A 19523-nucleotide genomic window follows, 5' to 3' on the forward strand; every position below is an offset into this window, starting at 1 on the left:
TGCTTCACTTGGCAGCCTGGGCACAGAGGGTTTAAAAAAAAAAAAAAAACACTGGTGTACTCCTTTTAAGTAAAATGGATGATTATCAGAGTTTGTGGATTATTTTATTTCAATGGCGAGGTGGCAGTAGTAAGGATATTGCTGCTCATTAGGACCTCTTAACTTAAAAAAAAAAAAAATGTATTTATAAACTTTTCGCAATTTTAAACCAACATATAGTACCAACAAAGTAAAAATTAACAGCCTCCATAGGTCCCATGACCATCATCATCATAACATGAGAAAATACAAGTGGTAATACAATATCTTACACATAGTATTAAGTAAGGAGCGGACATCCACTCAACTGGAGATAATGGCCATGGTCGGAATCCAGCAGAGGAAAAGCCCAGCCCAAAAAAAAATAAATAAATAAAAAATAAGACACACACCACACACCCCTAGCATCCCCACCCCACACCAAAGCAGCACTGCAGCATAGAAGACATACTGGGACAACCTAATCGGAGGGTCAGCCGACGTATCGAGTCAAAGCCCGGGGGTCCACACCTTATCATATTTCTTGGGACACTTGCGACTCACATACAATGCCTGATACAGCGGGACATATATTTGTTGGCCAAGCTAAGCCATCTGGACAGAGGAGTAGGGTGAACGTCCTTCCAGGTCATCACAACTACCTTACAAGCACAAAAGAGGAACCGAATCAATAGGCATCTATGGGAACCAGAGACAATCCCATTAATAACTCCCAATAGGCACACCATAGGTGTTAGAATAAAAGGAAAATCTAAGTTGTCCGCCAAAAACCTCATCACCTCTCTCTAAAAGGGGGCAATAATAGGACAATCCCATACTGCATGTAAAAAAGTACCTACCTTAGAGGAGCAACGAAAGCAAAGATCGGAAGGGGAAACACCAATACGTTTCAGCTTTTCCGGGGCGTAATACAACCGGGATATATAACGAGATTATATCAACATATCCCTAGAACTAACCACAGTAGAATAGCAAGTACCTTCAACTTCCTTTCACTGACAATCAGACAATTCTGGGATATCGAACACCCACTTAAGAAATGCCTCCGAAAAAGGGCTAGGACCCAGCGAGTGAAGGAGAGCATAGGACTGAGTAAGGGGTTTGGACAGGTCCGTGGTGCCCAGGAGAAGCTCCACCACTGAAAAAATAGGAGTGACCGTCAGAAGGAAAAAAAAAACAAAAAAAAAACAAAAAAAAAAAACACACATGCCATACTATTTTGGAAACTACATTCCTCAAGGAACGTAACAAGGGGTACAATGAGCCTTAACACTGTTACTCGGATGCGTAAATGAAAAAAAAAAAAAAAACTCACTAAAATGGGTTTTCCCCCCCAAATCTTACATTTTTACAAGGGGTAATAATAGAAATGAGGTTACAAATTTTAGGGGGCATTTTCTCCTGAGTATGGAAATACCCCATTGTGGACGTCAAGTGCTCTGCAGGCGCACTACAATGCTCAGAAGAGAAGGAGCGCCATTGAGCTTTTGGAGAATTTGTTTGGAATGGAAGTCAGGGGCCATGTGCATTTACAAAGGCCCCTGTGGTGCCAGAACAGTGGACCCCCACATGTGACCCCATTTTGGAAACTACACCCCTCACAGAATTTAATAAGGAGTGCAATGATCAGTCAGCAGGGTTAAAAAAAAAAAAAAAAAAAAAAGTGCCAGGCATTGGAAGCTCCTCAACGTCCGACCACTTAGCTGTGCATTCAGCATTAACTCTTTTTAAAGGGGTAGTCCAGGATTAGAAAAAAAATGCTGCTTCCTTCTTGCAAAACACAGCACCACTCTTGTCCACAGGTTGTAAATGGTACTGCAGCTAAACTCCATTCTTTACAGTAAATTGGATTAAGCTGCAGTACTACCCCCAACCTATGGATAGAGATCTATCTATATCTATCTCTATCACACCACCCCCGCCTTACATGCTTTGTCTACAGCAGTATTTTCCAAACAGAGTGCCTCCAGCAGTTGCAAAACTACAACTCCCAGCATGCCCCAACAGCCAAATGCATGCTGGGAGCTGTAGTTTTGTAACAGCTGGAGGCACACTGCATTAAGTGTCAGGTAACGTGGCAAAGTGTAGCTTACAAGGGAGGTAAAGCCACTAAACTGTACTAATGTGTGCCTGCGGTGCATCAGGTTGCCACCTCTTCTACATGTACTATAGGACTGGCAGAGTTGACCTAACATTCAGCTCTGACTCAGCTAATAGGCAACAGGCCGGTCATCTCTGCCAACTATGGAGTGCGTCATCTGCCATTCATGACGTGGAGATATCAGAGCAGACAATGCTGAGACTAGGAAAACTAGACCGGAGCAGCAACCGTGTCCTCCTGATCCAGTCCTAGAATATAGTTGTATAATGTACATGTGATCAGTAAGTGCTCTATATACAGTGCCAACAAAAATTCTACAGTCTACTTACATACACACAAGCAACAGCAAAACATAACTCATTTAAGAGGCCCATACACTTTAGAGTGTCCAACCTGCAACCCGCCAGCTGTTGCAAAACTGCAATGATGGGAGTTTTAGTTCTGCAACAGCTGGAGGAACTGCAGGCCAGACACCTAAGCTCCACAGACAACTATTCCTTCACTATAAGCAGGCACATTCTTTCTAGCTTCGCAAGCACATGTTCTTTGCCCAGTGTCAATTTCGCCTAGAGCAGTGTTTCCCAACCAGGGTATCTCCAGCTGTCGCAAAACTACAACTCCGGGCATTCTGGGTGATGTAGTTTTGTAACAGCTGGAGGCACCCTGGTTGGGGAAACTACTGACCTGGAGCCAAGTAAATGGATCTAAATAGGATAGTTAGGGACCTATTTAAAAACTGGTTAGATGTTCACCCTCAACCAGATGTAGTTTGGTTTATCACAGACTGGCATGGTGCCACCCTACATCTCCAGATGTGATATTACTCAATTGGATTTTTTTTAATACAGTAACTTTAGATTGGCAGTAATAGTCTACACTAGATAAAGTAAATACACTAACTACATTCCTCTATGGGCAGAAAGCCAGCCACACATACCAGAGTAGCCCTCATCTTCCAATACCCACATGGTAGCTGTCTGTGCCCGTAGTTGACCTCTGCACCTGCTGCCGTCACTCATGATGGCTATAGGAGGACGCCATATGAAGCCTCCTGTACACATCAGCGCAAGATAAAGCCGAACAGAGTCCATCATGATAGGCTGTATACTCTGCCCAGCTGGTGCCATCTCTGGCAGGACAGATGGAGCAGGATGATGTCAGTGACAGTGTGGTTCCTTGCAAAAGGCAGCAGGTGTAATCGATCTGCTGAAAAACACGCAGGGCTGGCAATTATACCCGCTACCCAGCATAGATTTTCTAGTTCCCATGGCAATCTGGGCTTTTCCAGTTCCTTATGTACAGTATATGGCCATAAACAACACACACACACACACACACACACACACACACACGTGTCAGAGCATGTGGATTAAACCGCCGCCATATATTAACCCCTTATAGCAGTATTTTAACTAGTGTGCCTCTTGCTGTCCGGGCATGCTGGGAGTTGTTTTGCAACAGCTGAGACACTGCTCCCCTTAAAGGGGTTATCCAGGAAAACATTTTTTTTTAAATATATCAACTGGCTGTAGAAAGTAAAGATTTTTAAAATTATGTCTATTAAAAAAAAATCTTAATCCTTTCAGTATGTATGAGCTGCTGAAGTGGAGTTGTTCTTTTCTGTCTTATAACCTGTCTCAGGAACTATCCAGAGTAGAAGCAAATCCCCATAGCAAACCTATTCTGCTCTGTGCAGTTCCTGAGACAAGCAGAGATGTCAGCAGAGAGCACTGTTAGAAAGAAAACTAAACTTCAGCAGCTGATAATTAGAAGGATTAAGATTTTTTTTTTTTTTTTTTTATAGAATTTACAAATCTGTTTAACTTTCTGGAGCCAGTTGATACAGAAAAGATTTTTTTTCCCCTTGGAATATCCCTTTAACCACCAAGAAATGAATAAAGAAGCACTCCGTAATTTCATTTTTGCTATATATATATATATATATATATATATATATATATATATATATATATATATATATATATATATATATATATATATATATATATATATATATATATATATATATATATATATATATATATATATATATATATAGCAGCATAGGCTATTAGAGAATAAAATAGAGGATCTTGCGTATGCCTTGTGCTCACCTGTTTTAGATGTGGCAAGCATGTGTTAGGCTTAATGTTGGCTGTAAATCTATTACAAAAATGTTATAGTACATCCTACATTTCCCACGAATCCTTTGGCTGGAGGAGCATTTCCCAGTTGTTGGCTGTCCAGGTATGCTGGGAGTTTGTAATTTTGCAATTGCTGGAGGTACACTGGTTGGGAAACACTGAGCCAGAGGGTGAGGCGTTTGATCACTGCACCAGGTCATCTTATTAGGCTGCTAGGGCTGAAGTTTACCCAGGATAACTCATACTCAAGTGAGTTGGTCAGTTCACACTTTTTATAGCTATATTGCTACGAGGCAAAATTAAAGGATTAAAATTCTCACAAAGAGGGGGGGGGGGATTTATCAAGGTTGGTGTAGCTTAATATCCCCCCCCCCCCCCTTTCATTTTTAGTGTTGGAAATACATTGTGCACCAAATTACATGGTGCAGGGCATGTGACAAATATGATTTTTTTGCCCCACCCACTTCAGTTGTCCACTTCGTAAGGTATCCAGACTTAACACGTTGCAACAAATCTACAACAACTTTTTAAACATGCTCTCCAAAGGCAGTTTTGCAAGCCAGGTCCGGGCTGGTGCAGATTTGCGGTGTTTTTTTTAGGGCTTAGGAGCACGTCAGACATTTCATGCATCAATTGTATCAAAGAAGGAAACCAAAAAAAGCTGGAAGGGGAGGAGGGGGGGGGGGGGGGGGGGTGTGAGCTAAAAAGTAGTAAAGCCATCCTGTAGTTAAAAAAAATAAAATAAATAAAAAAAAGCTGATACAATGATTACTTCCTTTTGACATATTAAGCCATGTAACATTCTGTGGGTCAGGCTGATTATCACATGACTAAATTAGAGAGCTGAAACATAAGAAAAAACCAAGAAGCACTGTTTAGTGTGTTTTTTTATTTTATTTACTTAATTTCTTTAACAGCCTCCCTCTTGAATTAACCCCTTTTCTGCTACTATTGACTACCAGGGGAATTACCCTTATTCCCCACCCCTTTTTGCATCATAGAGCACCAGGGAATTATCCGCTATTACCCTAAACTATTAGGGAATAAAAACAATGAGTTACACCTAGAACATTAGTTGACCTTTCTTAGTTTCCAATGTCTAACCTGAAATATGTTGTGTACACACTTACATAAACCACATCTAACATGGACCTTATCAGCTGGTCTGCCCCAATAACATCAGGCATAGGATGACACCTATATGAAGTATTTGATCGCCATCTACCTTGTGTATACACCGTTCTGTATTTAGGACTCACCGTAAGGTTTTATCTGCCATGTCATGTTCGCCGGTGCTCGGAATGTATACATTTAACAAGACAGTCTGTAAAATCAAGGTACTACTTTTATTGAACAAATTATACACATTATGGACATCAAATCAATATAATTACAACTGTAAAAATTTGAGAATTGCCCAACTTTGAGATTTACAAATTAGTAAATAACTGTACATTTAGAGGTTTCCGTGTGAACCCCCGCGAAGGGAACAGCATAAAAACGTGGTGGTTTCTAGAGCCCCTTTCCGATCAACCACCTGAGAACAGTCGGTACAGTGAAGGAATTCCCTGAAGAAAAATAAAATAAATAATTTTAAAAATTAATTTGTCTTATATCAGTAACCAAACGTCGAAAGACTAACATGGCTTCCAGAATTACTGCAGTGTATGTGTCAAGACTAAGGAAATTAATGAACTGGCGCACACCTGTACAACCGTGTGCGGGGAGAGTTTATTTTGTGCATTGACCTGGGACTACCGTATTTTTCGCGGTATAAGACGCACTTTTCCTTCCCCAAAACTGGGGGGAGGGGGAAGAGTTGGTGCGTCTTATATGGGAAATACACATTAAAACCCTGTCCTATTGCGGCGGTCATCAACAGCCGGGACCCGCGGCTAATACAGGACACCACCGATCGCGGTGATACCCTGTATTAACCCTTCAGACGCAGCAATCAAAGCTGACCGCCGCGTCTGAAGCCAAAGTGACACTAACCCGGCTGCTCAGTCGGGCTGTTCGGGACCGCTGTGGTGAAATCGCTGCATCCCGAACAGCTTACAGGACACCGGGAGGGACCTTACCTGCCTCCTCAGTGTCTGCTCCATGCCGGGATCCCCTGCATGACCAGCGCTCTCCTTCGTAGTCATCACGTCCTCGCGCACGCCGTCCCGTCATCCAATAGGAGCGGCATGCGTAGCGACGTGATGATGGTGACGAGATGACGGCGACGGAGAGCAAGGATACCAGGCAGCAGAGAAGTTCCGGAGCAACTGGGACATCCCGGGGACACGGCCACAGCGATGGAGGGAGACATCCAGGACAGCGGTGACTAGCAGTGACTGGTCCGGAGTGGCGGGGACACATGAGTATTACCTCCTATACCAGTGGTATTCAACCTGCGGACCTCCAGATGTTGCAAAACTACAACTCCCAGCATGCCCGGACAGCCGTTGGCTGTCCGGGCATGCTGGGAGTTGTAGTTTTGCAACATCTGGATGTCTGCAGGTTGAAGGTTCAGAATCTTTTTTTTCTAGATTTTCATCCTTTAAAAATTGGGTGCATCTTATATGCCGGAGCGTCTATGGCGAAAAATATGGTAAATCATATAATTTTGCATTATTTTTATGTTGTCTGCGCTGGCTTCCATATTTTTTCTTCATCTTGTGCACTTCCACACTGGTTGAATTAAACCAGCGGTTCCCAAACTGTGGCCCTCCAGATGTTGCAAAACTACAACCCCCAGCATGCTGGGAATTGTAGTTTCGCAACATCTGGAGGGCCACAGTTTGGGGACCACTGCATTAAACACTTGTGCAAACGTACTACAGTGACCATCTAGCGAAGGAGTGTGTGTCTTAAGGGACATTCAGTCATTTGTGTACAACATAGTAGATTTTGTGCAGCAACAGGGGAAAAAAATAAAAATCACACATTGCACCGTCAGGTTCTGAATTAATCAAAAATCTGCTCTTATGATAAATACACCCCCCATTCTTACTCAGTTATTTTGGGGTATTAAAGATGCACACTATAGGGGGCAAAAACACTGCTAAATACCCACCCTAACTGGATGCCTACACATTCATGTGGCCATACAAATCTGAATTGTATTTATACCCCCTGTTCCACCCAAGATAAAACAGTGTTCAGTAAATAAGTATATTGTACCGTCCACTAGCCTACATTCAGAGATATATTGTTTAGTGCCAGATATATTCATAGTTTTTTGGGGGATATGACAGACATAACTGACCAAGTGTTCAAGTAAACAAGGCCTTAGGCTGGAATCCCATTCAGGCAGCACGAGAGGTGAACTGCATATACAAAGATTTACCCATTCACCTAAAACCTATAAGGATACAGACAACTTTCATATCATTTATTGCCCCTTTCCCTTTTAAAGTGTTACTGTCATTAAAACAACTTTTGACAATGTCAATCAGGCCTATGCAGAGATCAAATAGAAGTCTGTGCAGAGATTTGTACAGGTCTCTCGGGCAGGGAACAGAGTGCAATGCTGCCCCATTTACTGGCTAATAACTAATAGTTGCAGCGGGTCTCAGCAGTAAGACCCAACATGATCGTGAACTTTTGACGCGTCTGACTGACATGTCAAAAGTGGTTTTTAAGTGTCAGTAAAACTTCAAGGGCCATTTCTTATTGTTCTATTGACAGTCATAAGAGGACTTCTGTTTTTGCATTACCAATTGTACTTTTTAAAGGAGTTTGGCAGCAATGAGATGCCCCAGATGGCAGGCCTGTTATGTCTCCAAGGGGATAAATGGCAGGCATTGGCAGTCACAGGTGGCGAGTGTTGGTAGCTGGCACCAGCTGTTTATGGCACAGAATCAGGAGCCCCATACTCCAAGTGCACATCTGCTGTACATGTAAGGTGAATGTTGCAACACACTACTGGTGACCATCTTCAGTCCACTTCTGAAATGTATACATACTGAAGCACTCTAAAGTGCAGCAGACCATGGTTTTGAGTCCCACAAAAGATAGATATAGATTCAGGAAATCCATAATTAATGTTTAAGCCACGGTTATGCATATATTTGGTGTAACATACTACCTCAATTTATGAATCCATTCTTACATTTATTGCAGTTAACACCAACCAAGGTGCCTCCAGCTGTTGCCAAAAACAACAACTCCCACTAAGTCCTCCTCTGGCTGTCAGGACATGCAGGGAATTGAGGTTTTGCAAAAGCTGGAGGCACCCTGGCTGAAACACTGGCTTATTAGTTATTCAATGTGCTCTTACTACCTCAGTCAGTCATAAAGGGTATAACCATGTTTCACTTGCAATGCTGTGGAGTCGGACAAAATTTTGGGTACCTGGAGTCGGCAAACAATGCACCGACTCCTACTGAATTTAGATTGGAATAAAAAAATGCAAGTTTAAGTGTCCCAATTCACAAAAAGTTATAGTTAATGACTTCTCTACTGTAAGAATAAAGACCAATGCATGCAGTGCCTCATGTAACCGCAAAACGAACACGTTAAGTGACCGTGAAGAAGCTTTTCATGCGCTTCACTTTATGGCACGCAACGCACAATTAGGAGCAGCAATACTTATACTTTCCATAGTGTTGTGTTCTGCTGTTACAGGGAACCCATGGGTAACCTAGCCTCTCACTGATAAGGGGTTAAAGGGGTACTTTACTTCCGGAAGCGCTGGAGGCTCACGCCCCCTTCCATAGACTTTCATTGAGGGGGCGAGGCATGATGTCACACGGGCGGAGTTGTGACATCACGATCTTCCGTTCCCGTGGTCGGGAAGGAATTAGCCTGAGAAGCAGTTACAGGTGGGTGCTGCTTGCTATATTGCGTGGGGTCCCTGGTGATCTGACATCTTACCCCCCTATCCTTTGGATAGGGATAAGATGTCTAGGAGCAGAATATCCCTTTAAGTAAATATTTTTTTGCAGGACTAGAGACACTTGTATAAGTGAAGGGAATGGAGGGTCAATAGTTCAAGACTGAAGCTGTAAACCATTGGAAAAACTGCTGCCATTCAGCTAAGGCTATAAAAACTTGTAAACTCCGATTGTTAGCTTAAACTTTAAACATGACTATGGGATTCTAATAGGGAAACCATGTTTTATAATAAATGCCCCTTCCTGGATCCTCCCACTGCCCTATCTTCAGCAAGAGATCAGCACACAAAAAGGAGAAGGCCGCAGCTTCTGCCCAACTACCTCTCTCTGCTAGAAGAGCTTAGAAGAACTTGGTGGAACAGCTTCTGGGATTCAATTGTAAGTGTTTATAATTTTTTTTTTACATATTAATACAGAGGAGTCCGAGTCGGAACATTTATCTACCGACTCCACAGCCCTGTTCACTTGTCTGAATTGTACGAAGATAAAATAGAGACCGATTTTACTGGATGCTGAAACCTTTTACATTTATGTAACATGAGTCCCCATACTTTTCTCCAGAAACTGCCAAGCACATAGGACGGGTTAGTTTACATTGCTGCAGATTTTCCTAACCATTGAAGCCAATAGGTAGGAGATCAGTAGCAAAAACCTGCAGCAAAATACACATGTAAATGTACCCTTAAATGTGTTCATTTGTATTTAGGGGGATCCGTGTGCTACTAACATTTCCCAGCTGCATTGCTCCCCTACATACATTGCAAGAAATGCTTCATCCCAGACAACCAACAATATGTAGTATTGCATTATTGGTTGATCTTTCTTCAGGCCATTGGCAGCTCTACTATCTGGGCTTCCATATCCTCCAACTATAAACCTATAGTATGATGCAGCCCTTACCCGCAGAGTTTGTAGACAGAAACAGTCTATTTTAAAAACAGATCTGATAAAATGGCTTGTAGGTGAGGCCCCCTCATCTTCCAGTGTTACGAGCACACAGTATGCCTACCTTTTACTTTATGCTTCAACACCAACCAGTTCTGGAGGTAGGGGAACCTTCGGATGTTTGCTCTCAAAGTGCTGCTTAAAGGTTTTGGGATCTGGCATTTGTGTCTGTCGAGAAAAATAAAAGTATAGTGTGTGAAATAGAAAGAGGGCCTTACGAAATGTCTACTACCCCTTATACTAGCATTTCCCAAACAGTGTGTCTCTAGCTGTCGCAAAACTATAACTCCCAGAATGCCCAGACAGCCTTGCTGGAAGTTCTAGTTCTGCAACTGCTGGAGGCACCCTGGCTGGGAAACACTGCCTCTTATACACTAAAATGTAGAGGAAGGGGGGGGGGGGGGGTAGCGGTAAGTCACAGGTCTATTTGGCTGCTCTATAAAAAAAATAAAATAAAAAAAGGTCCATGTCAAGACAGCTACAGATCTAAGATAAGCGCATAGACCAGCGTTTCCCAACCAGGGTGCCTTCAGCTGTTGCAAAACTACAACTCCCATCATGCCCGGACAGCCTTTGGCTGTCCGGACATGCTGGGAGTTGTAGTTTTGCAATAGCTGGAGACACCCTGGTTGGGAAATGCTGGCATAGACATAGGGACCTTTCAGATCAGCAGCCTATGCCCTGGCTTGATGTCATTTTGTTAAGACATAATTTTAGCTTAAACACTTGTTCACACTAGGCCTTAGCTGAGCCCATGACTATAAAGATGAATTCCAGCAACAAAATCAAGTTTACCTTTATAATTCCTGTTTATTTCCTAGCAGACATGTTTTCCATGGAGGGAAAGGAAGTGTGGCCTACTAGAGTTATTAGTCAAAAGGATAGCAAATTTTATCGCCTTTCTGTGCCTGTTACAAGTATCCATCAGAATCAGACAAAAGCGGGATGCTGATGTATACCGTTAACAGGAGTAGTGGACCCCATTCACCTCTATGGCTGAGTAGTCTCCTAGCTACTTCTTTCCGGATGTATGCGCCATTTCAAAAGCGCAGCGGCCCCATGTATAAGTTCACCCAAAATAGCAGATACATGCCTCTATTAAACTGAAGCCCTAGTGACATGTTAAAAGGATTTATGGCTTTAAAAGGGGTACTCCGGTGGATTTTATTTATTTATTTTTTAAATGAACTGGTGCCAGAAAGGTAAACAGATTTGCATATTATTTCTATTAAAAAAAAACTCTCCTTCCAGTACTTAGCTGCTGTAAGTTGTGTAGTCCTTTCCAGTCTGACCACAGTGCTCTCTGGACAGTTCCTGAAAAGTGTTTCCCACCGGAGTAGCCCTTTAAGTCTGAGACCAGGACTGCCCCATAAGCTTACATTTTGAGTCCATCCAGCAGCAAAAAAGGTGCACTTGAGCATGCATACCCCAACAGATCAACTTTTCCATTATATTTTTTTTATTATACCTTTATAAAGGGGCTATGGTAGCCATGTTAAAAAAAATAAAAATTTGATACCACCAAATTCTGATGCACTGACTTTTTTGTACTCTGCAGATCTGTTCTTGCTGTTAAAAAAAAAATAACAGAATCCATTATTCTTGCCATCAAAGAAACCCTGATAGATCCCAATAAAACAGACTTGAAAAGTCTTATGTGAGGGCCACATAGGGGAATGTTCTCCAAACTGGACCACCAGCTGTTGCAAAACTACAACTCCCAGCATGCCCGGACAGCCGCTGGCTGTCCGGGCATACTGGGAGTTGTAGTTTTGCAACAGCAGTAGGTCTATAGTTTGGAGAACACCGACATTGGGTATGTCCCAGTAGGGTTGACAGGAATAAATAAGATATCACAGGGTATGACATCAGTGTAAGAACACCTGGTCAGGAACACAGCAGGAACGGGAAGCAGGATGCACAGACAAGTAAAGAGCGCACACAAATATCCTGCAGACAGTGGACAGCACAGACAAGATGAGCCCCGACCCTTACCAGTCTCTCTCCTACAGATGTACAATGTATTTTCTTTCTTTGCACAACACTACCATGCTAGATGTTTAAGGCATTACCCGACAGACAGCGCAGGTGTATACTAGAGCGGCTTTGGCGGCGGCTTTCTGGTCGTGCCCTTGTTTCTTCTTCATGTCCGCTTGCTTTTTGGCATTTTTCTGTTGCGACTGGATCTTCTGATGTCCTCGAGCCATATCTGTAAGTGTTAAAACAAGTTACTAACGCCAGAACTGAGAACTCCCAACACCACAGCAGTTGTATAGCAGCCTGTTTACTGGGTTACAAGGATGTAGATAGCGCCCGCATACACCTGTTCACTTCCAAGCTGAAGTACATAGGGTACAGCGGAGTTGGTCATAGAGCGTGCCTCCAGCTGTCGCAACACCAACTCCCAGCATGCCCCGAACTGTGGCTGTCCAGGCATGCTGGGAGCTGTACTTTTGCAGCAGCTGGAGGCACACTAAATGAGAAACACTGGGCTACTGTATAGGATGCCATTTAAAGTCCACACAATGCAAAATATTTATATACACCCACACAATAATCTTATTACTCTGTCTTGTAGTGGTGCATCTGACACCCATAAATTCAAGTTGTTAGGGAAGTTTTGTAGTAGTGTACAGACACTGTGCATCCACTGTTACTGTCCCTCCCGAAATAGGTTTAGCTGATGCTGTACCCCAATGCTCTGCCTCTAACATCAGGTAAACCTATTTAGGAAGAGTGGTTCACAGACACTTGTCCAGCTCACCAAAACCCCTCCAATGTGCACGGATCGGTGTCCAGCCAACACTTGACAGTAGAACAAAGAAGCAGGAGATCCAGCACTATTCTTTGCAGCTTTATTGAAAACACAGCACTTGGATAAAATCAGCCAACACATCAGACACGTTTCGAGCGCATGTGCTCTTTTTCGGTGATGTCACAGGTAATTCCAGGTGAGGTTAAATACCTTTTCATCACAGAGAGGGGACAAAATTCCCATATCCCTATGACTTGCTGGAAATCTGTGACAGTTCACATTGGTAAAAAAACACATTTATTTAAGATGTATAAAATCAAAGAGGAACATACATGTAATGAATACTACAATATGTTCATACATCCTTTGGATAGGGGATAAGATGTCTAGGGATGGAGTACCCCTTTAACCACTGAAGCAGGTTCCAGTCTCAAGCTATATATTCTGAGTTTAAATATTGCATTTGATTAGAATAAAAAAAAAAAAATAATAATAATAATAAATAAATTTTATAAATAAACGCCACCCACACCCTAGCAGGGTTTCTGAGACAGGAAAGCATCTCTGCTATTAGAATACACTGCTCGAACCGGAAAGGCTGGCTAAACACGCTGTCACGCTTCCTCTGCAGAGATGTCACAATGGCTTCTGCAGCTGCTGAGCCTGTAGGTAATATACAAGATTCACCAGCTGCTTCAGCGCTGGCAGCTTCTGAGGGATAGAATAACCACACTGCAACCCAATGTGAACAATGAGCAAATTATACATCAACCCCCCCAAACTACAGAGGTTACAAGACAATTCTTCTATAACAAGCGCATTGTACAAGATAGGACGGGGCTGTGAAGTGGGTGGAATTCTTCATATAATCTGGAATCTGCACTTACAAAAATATTCTGGTTTTATATAAAGTTTGATCTTACAATGAGAAGTTGTGAAACTTTAGAACATTAAAGCTTTAGTTCTTGAAAGATCTCTATATGTAAGATATAGTGAAGTAGAACAATCTTGTTATACCCAGAGGCAGCAAACCCATTCGGATCGAATGCTTCTCACAGAGGAATTTTTGGCTGTCCGGGCATGCTGGGAGCTGTAGTCTGAAGCCAAAGGGTCCCCATTCTCGGTCATTAGGATACTTGAACGCAGGTGGTAACCATAGTGCAGTACTTTCCAACCAACCACTATGCCTCCAGCTGTTGCAAAACTACAACCCCCAGCATGTCCGCACAGCCAGGCATGCTGGGAGTTGTAGTTTTGCAACCACAGTTGTAGACATCCCAGTCTAGTCTTTGGAGGTTCCAGGGATTGGATTAAGCCATGACACTTGCTGGAACGCTGTTGCCTTCCTGTACATGTGCTTGGTACTGCAGATAAGTCATGTTCAAGTGAACAGGGCCTAGCTTAAAATAAGATGCATGGGGGGGGGGGTCACAGGGTTTGGACCCCCCACTGGTCACATATTGCAAATGAAATGCATTACAGAGAAGTCTGCGCAGATACCATGAATAGGTATCATACGATTGCACAACTTTTTCTTCCATGGCAAAGGAAGTTTTATAAAATCTTCTCATTTCTTTTATCATCTCTCTTCTATAGATGTGATGGCAACTTTTGTACAGCGCTACGTAATATGCAGGAGCCATATAATTACACCTATGGTCTTCATTAAAGGCTTCCATACCTTTCAACAACTATCAGTCATTTCTTCTGACTTTCCCCATACACGATTCCTTTAAGCGAGGGGAGGGGCAAGTCACAGCCAGACAGCTCCGGAAGCTGCTTATCTCTTGCAGAATAGGGCCGGGTGGTGAAAAACACATCTGACTAGAGAAGCGTTTTGTAAACAGTGTCCGGGCATGCTGGGAGTTGTAGTTTTTCAATAGATTGAGACAAAGTTTGGAAAACACACTGCTCTTGAGATTTAGGAGGCCAACATACACTTTGGACAGCCAGCCACCTTTAAAGTCTAAAGCTGTGGTCTTCAAGCTGCGGACCACCAGATGTTGCAAAACTACAACTCCCAGCATGCCTGGACAGCCAACGGCTGTCCGGGCATGCTGGGAGTTTTAGTTTTGCAACATCTGGAGGTCCGCAGCTTGAAGACCACTGGTCTAAAGCTTTGTTTCCCCAACTAGTGTGTCTCCAGTTGTTGCAAAACTGACTCCCAGCATGCCCAGACAGCCTTTGGCTGTCTGGGCATGCTGGGAATTGTAGGTTTGCAACAGCAGGGGGCACTGACTGGGACACACTAGTCTAAAGTATATGGACACCTTAAAGGAGTTCTCTAAGCTAAAACTTTTAACCCCCGCTGTTCCCGGGCTGTGAGACTATACATAAACTTTCACTTACCTGCCTACAATCCCCCGTTGTTCCGATATCTCCGTCCCGGTCTCTTCCACTTCCTGCGGGTCAGTGACTTCACTCTGCGCTCAGCCTATCAGCGGCCGCGATGGGACATTGCTGCGGCCGCTGATAGGCTGAGCGCAGAGTGAAGTCACTAACCCGCAGGAAGTGGAAGAGACCGGGACGGAGATATCGGAACAACGGGGGATTGTAGGCAGGTAAGTGAAAGTTTATTATGTATAGTTTTACAGCCCAGGCACAGCGGGGGGGATAAAATATTTCAGTTGGAGAACTCCTTTAAAGGGGTACTCCGGTGGGAAAAAACAACTGGTGCCACAAAGTTAAACATATTTGTAAATTACTTCTATTAAAAAAAATCTTAATCCTTCCTGTATTTATTAGCTGCTGAATACTACAGAGGAAATTCTTTTCTTTTTGGAATGCTCTCTGATGACACCACGAACACACTGCTCTCTGCTGACATTATTATAATAATAAATAATAAGTCTTTATTGTTGTCCTTAGTGGGATTTGAACCCAAGGCTCCAGCACTGCAAGGCACCAATGCTAACCACTGAGCCACCATGCTGCCCTTAGAATACATCTGTTATGCACGGTTGCTAAAATGGACAGAGATGTCAGCAGAGAGCACTGTGCTCGTGATGTCATCAGTGCTCCAAATAGAAAGGAATTTCCTCTGTAGCATTCAGCAGCTGATAAGTACTGGAAGGATTATGATTTTTTTTTAATAGAAGTAATTTACAAATATGTTTAACTTTCTGGCACCAGTTGATTTAAAAAAGAAAAAAAAATTGTTTTCCCACCGGAGTACCCCTTTAAGGGCTCGTTCACATGAGCAGATTTATTTGCAGCTGCTATGGAGAGCTTGCCCCCTTTCAAACACGCAGCGGGAAACCTGTAAATAAATCTGCTCTAAAAGTCCAATCATCTGTACAACTGCTTGATTAGCTTTCTACAGCTCTGTTCATCTTCTATCACAGTGGTCTCCAACCTGCGGACCTCCAGACGTTGCAAAAATACAACTCCCAGCATGCCGGAGTTGTAGTTTTGCAACATCTGGAGGTCCGCATGTGGAGGTCGATCATTGCCCAGAAGACGCCCCCATTGACTTATGGGGTCCACCATGTTCCAGTGTAGTGTCTGCTGTTGTAAGCTGCAATATTGTCAAATATGATGGAAATGAACAGTAGCTTCAAACACCACATCCAAAGCAGCTGTCAGTGTAAACGCAGCCCAATGCCTTTACGCTCCTATTACTTTTCCCCTTTGGTTCCTGCTTGCAGCCAGATGTCTCCATGTGCTTTCAAAAGTCTTCAATATAATGTTACAAAACAAAATAAATAAAATAAAAAAATTACACAAAGTTTTTACATAGCAGCGTCCTTACGTTACACAACTCCGGAGCTTATGTAATAAGGATTTTCATGCCTGAACAGTCTTGAACCGGGTCCAGAACATGTTCCATCTGGTAGGAAGGGATTGTTTTGGACGTTCAGATTGTCAGTCTCTACGGCTACTTAGGACCCAGGTTAGAATCTTAGAAACTTCAATATAATTGTTACAATGTAACAATGTTAATATTTACGCTATATCTATAGCGGAGTCCTGACGTCACAGACTTCCGTTCCCGGAGTCGCAACTCAGACCCTCCAGCGGTTCCGGTGAGAACACAGGCGGGTGCCTCATGCAATAATGCGGGGGTCCCCAGCGGCAGGATCCCCGTGATCAGACATCTTATCCCCTATCCTTTGGATAGGGGATAAGATGTCTAGGGTGGCAGTACCCCTTTAAGGCTGGGTTCACACCACGTTTTTCAAGTACGCAACCGCATACTTTTTTTGTTTTACACGGACACCAGTGGGAAACACAAATGTATATGGCTCCATATGGGAAATCTTATACGGTTTTTACTTTGCACATGCGCATTTGAATCCCAAAGTCCCCACCCAACATCCCTCCCATCAAAAAATGGACAAAATTTTCAAAAACTTTTTTTCTTTAAATAAAAACTGACAGAACCGTATGCACTTTTAAAGACAGTAAAACTTTAAAAACGCATACCGTTTGCTTCCCCCCCATTCGGTTCCATCCGTTTTTTGCTACATGGTTCTCTTTAGAAAACCTGATTGAAAACAGTATGGCAAAAATGTGATGTGAACCCAGCCTAAGACAGAAGTCTCTAAAGTGCGCACAACACTTCACTCTATATGGATCGTAACCCCAACCTGTGGTTCATCCTGCAAACCTCCCATACTGAACCTTTCATAGAATAACCTCTCCCGCTGAGCCTTCTATCCTACACATTGAAGCCCCTCCAAAAGACCACCCGGTCCTGCCTAGGTTTTCTGTGACCCTTATGGGTTCCATCACATCTTACGCAGGCTGGAAATATTTGAGAAACCCTTTTGTGAGATTTTGTGTGGTTGTCTCAGATGTCACCATTTATCACTACAGAGTCTACTACCCTATGTTTATACACACACAAAGCATGTTATGCTGTGTTCATCTATTTATTTATATTAGTAATTACTAATAGTTTATCTACACAGGGTGCCTCCAGCTGTTTCAATACTACAACTCCCAGCATGCCCTGAAAGCCAATAGATGTCAGGGCAAGCTGGGAGTTGTAGTGGTGAAACAGCTGGAGGCACCCTGTGTAGATGAACTAAGGGCGGAAGTCCCTCCCAGCAGGCATCAGTGACGTGGTGCCTGCTGGGGAAGTCTGCCTGGTAGTGAGAACACTGCCGGGCAGACAAAAGGCATTTTTAATATAGTAAAAATAAAAATAAAAAGCAGGGAGGGGGTTAGGGATAGATTGGCAATAGGCAGGGACAGAAAGAAAAAAAAATAGGATGGTGGGAGCTACCCTTTAACAGCATAAAGCCTGCAGTAGATTGGTAGGTGTGAATGTGTCCCACATAGCCTGCTCTCCCATATGGTCACCCCCTATAGAACCTGCCCCACCATACAGCCTCCCTATACAACCTTCAGACCCTTCTCTCCTCTATAGCAGTGTTTCCCAACCAGGGTGCCTCCAGCTGTTGCAGAACTACAACTCCCAGCATGCCCAGACAGCCATTGGCTGTCCGGGCATGCTGGGAGTTGTAGTTTTAAAACAGCTGGAGGCACCCTGTTTGGGAAACACTGCTCTCCCTATACCAGTGTCTCCAGCTGTTGCAAAACTACAACTCCCAGCATGCCCAGACTTGCTGGGAGTTGTAGTATTGCAACAGCTGGAGGCACCCAGGTTGGAGACACTGCCCTATAGACTCCCTCCCTATACAACCTTCTATCCCTACAATCTAATGATTTTTATAGGGAAACTCTTCCCCCCCTCTGCTACGTCCAAGATGGTACATTCCATCAGATCAGAGACATCGGTCACTAATAATTATACACGATTTACCAAAAAGCGACCACACAATCACGTGACACACGATACAATGTATCAACACTTCAATATGTAAATCGATTAGTCACCATCTGGTTACAGAATAACTGAAGGCACGGTTAACCCTTCACATCCCAGCTGCCAATAGCTATTGAGGGAGGCGGATAAAGACATGCAGTGAAAGAAAGTGCTGGAAAGCCGTGCCACAGCACAGGCGGAGAGCAGCGCATGGCAGCTTCACGTCTACCATATGCTTGAGCCCCGCACCGGCTGGCGTCTCCGTCCTCTACCCGTCCCGTATGGTATACCGGCCCCCTGTCCGCTGTGAGCCCTCCCGGCCGGGCCTTACCTCACAGAGACGCTCCGGCGGGCCGGTAGGACGGCGGTCACTGCTACAACCGGTGAAGAAAGGAGGCGGAGGGATAAAACCGCTTGTATCCGGACCTGCGCTGCCACAAGCTCCGCCTCTCAGCACACACACGCACCGCTCTGCGCAGGCGCGCTGCACACGGTCGTATCCAGGGGGAACGAGAGTATAAATTGGGGAGGGGCCCAAGCTACGTTTATGACATTTCTGACCAATCGGCCTGTTTCTTGGGGCGCATGCGCATCACGCACGGTCGTATCCAGGGGAACGAGAAAGGGGGCGGGGCCACTGGTGTGGACCAGTAGGGGGACGTCGTGGTGACGTCATAGGACTTGAGGATGATTGGGCTGACTGGGAGCTGAGCTGCAGGATCTGTGACTTCCTCGGCCCCGGTGTCCTCACTTGCTCCCTGGTACAATTACCTCATACAGACTTGGGCCAGGAGCTCATGTATAGGGAGCAGACAAGCTGGATACTTGGCTACATACCCTTATTGCAGTGCTTCCCAACCAGGGTGCCTCCAGCTGTTGCAAA

General features: G+C 43.9%; 1 protein-coding gene across 1 annotated transcript; it reads right to left on the minus strand.

Moving 5' to 3' along the window:
* Positions 1-5594: 5594 nt before the first annotated feature.
* Positions 5595-19208, minus strand: ZNF706 (zinc finger protein 706). Its single transcript, XM_056522509.1, has 4 exons — positions 18972-19208; positions 12185-12321; positions 10177-10280; positions 5595-5852 (listed from the first exon to the last, which is right to left on the minus strand). The coding sequence occupies exons 2-3, from the start codon at positions 12317-12319 to the stop codon at positions 10185-10187; spliced, it is 231 nt and encodes a 76-aa protein (XP_056378484.1). The 5' UTR covers positions 12320-12321; positions 18972-19208; the 3' UTR covers positions 5595-5852; positions 10177-10184.
* Between the last annotated feature and the right edge of the window lie 315 nt (positions 19209-19523).

This window comes from Hyla sarda, chromosome 5, assembly GCF_029499605.1.
Source record: "Hyla sarda isolate aHylSar1 chromosome 5, aHylSar1.hap1, whole genome shotgun sequence".
NCBI classification, from domain to species: domain Eukaryota; kingdom Metazoa; phylum Chordata; class Amphibia; order Anura; family Hylidae; genus Hyla; species Hyla sarda.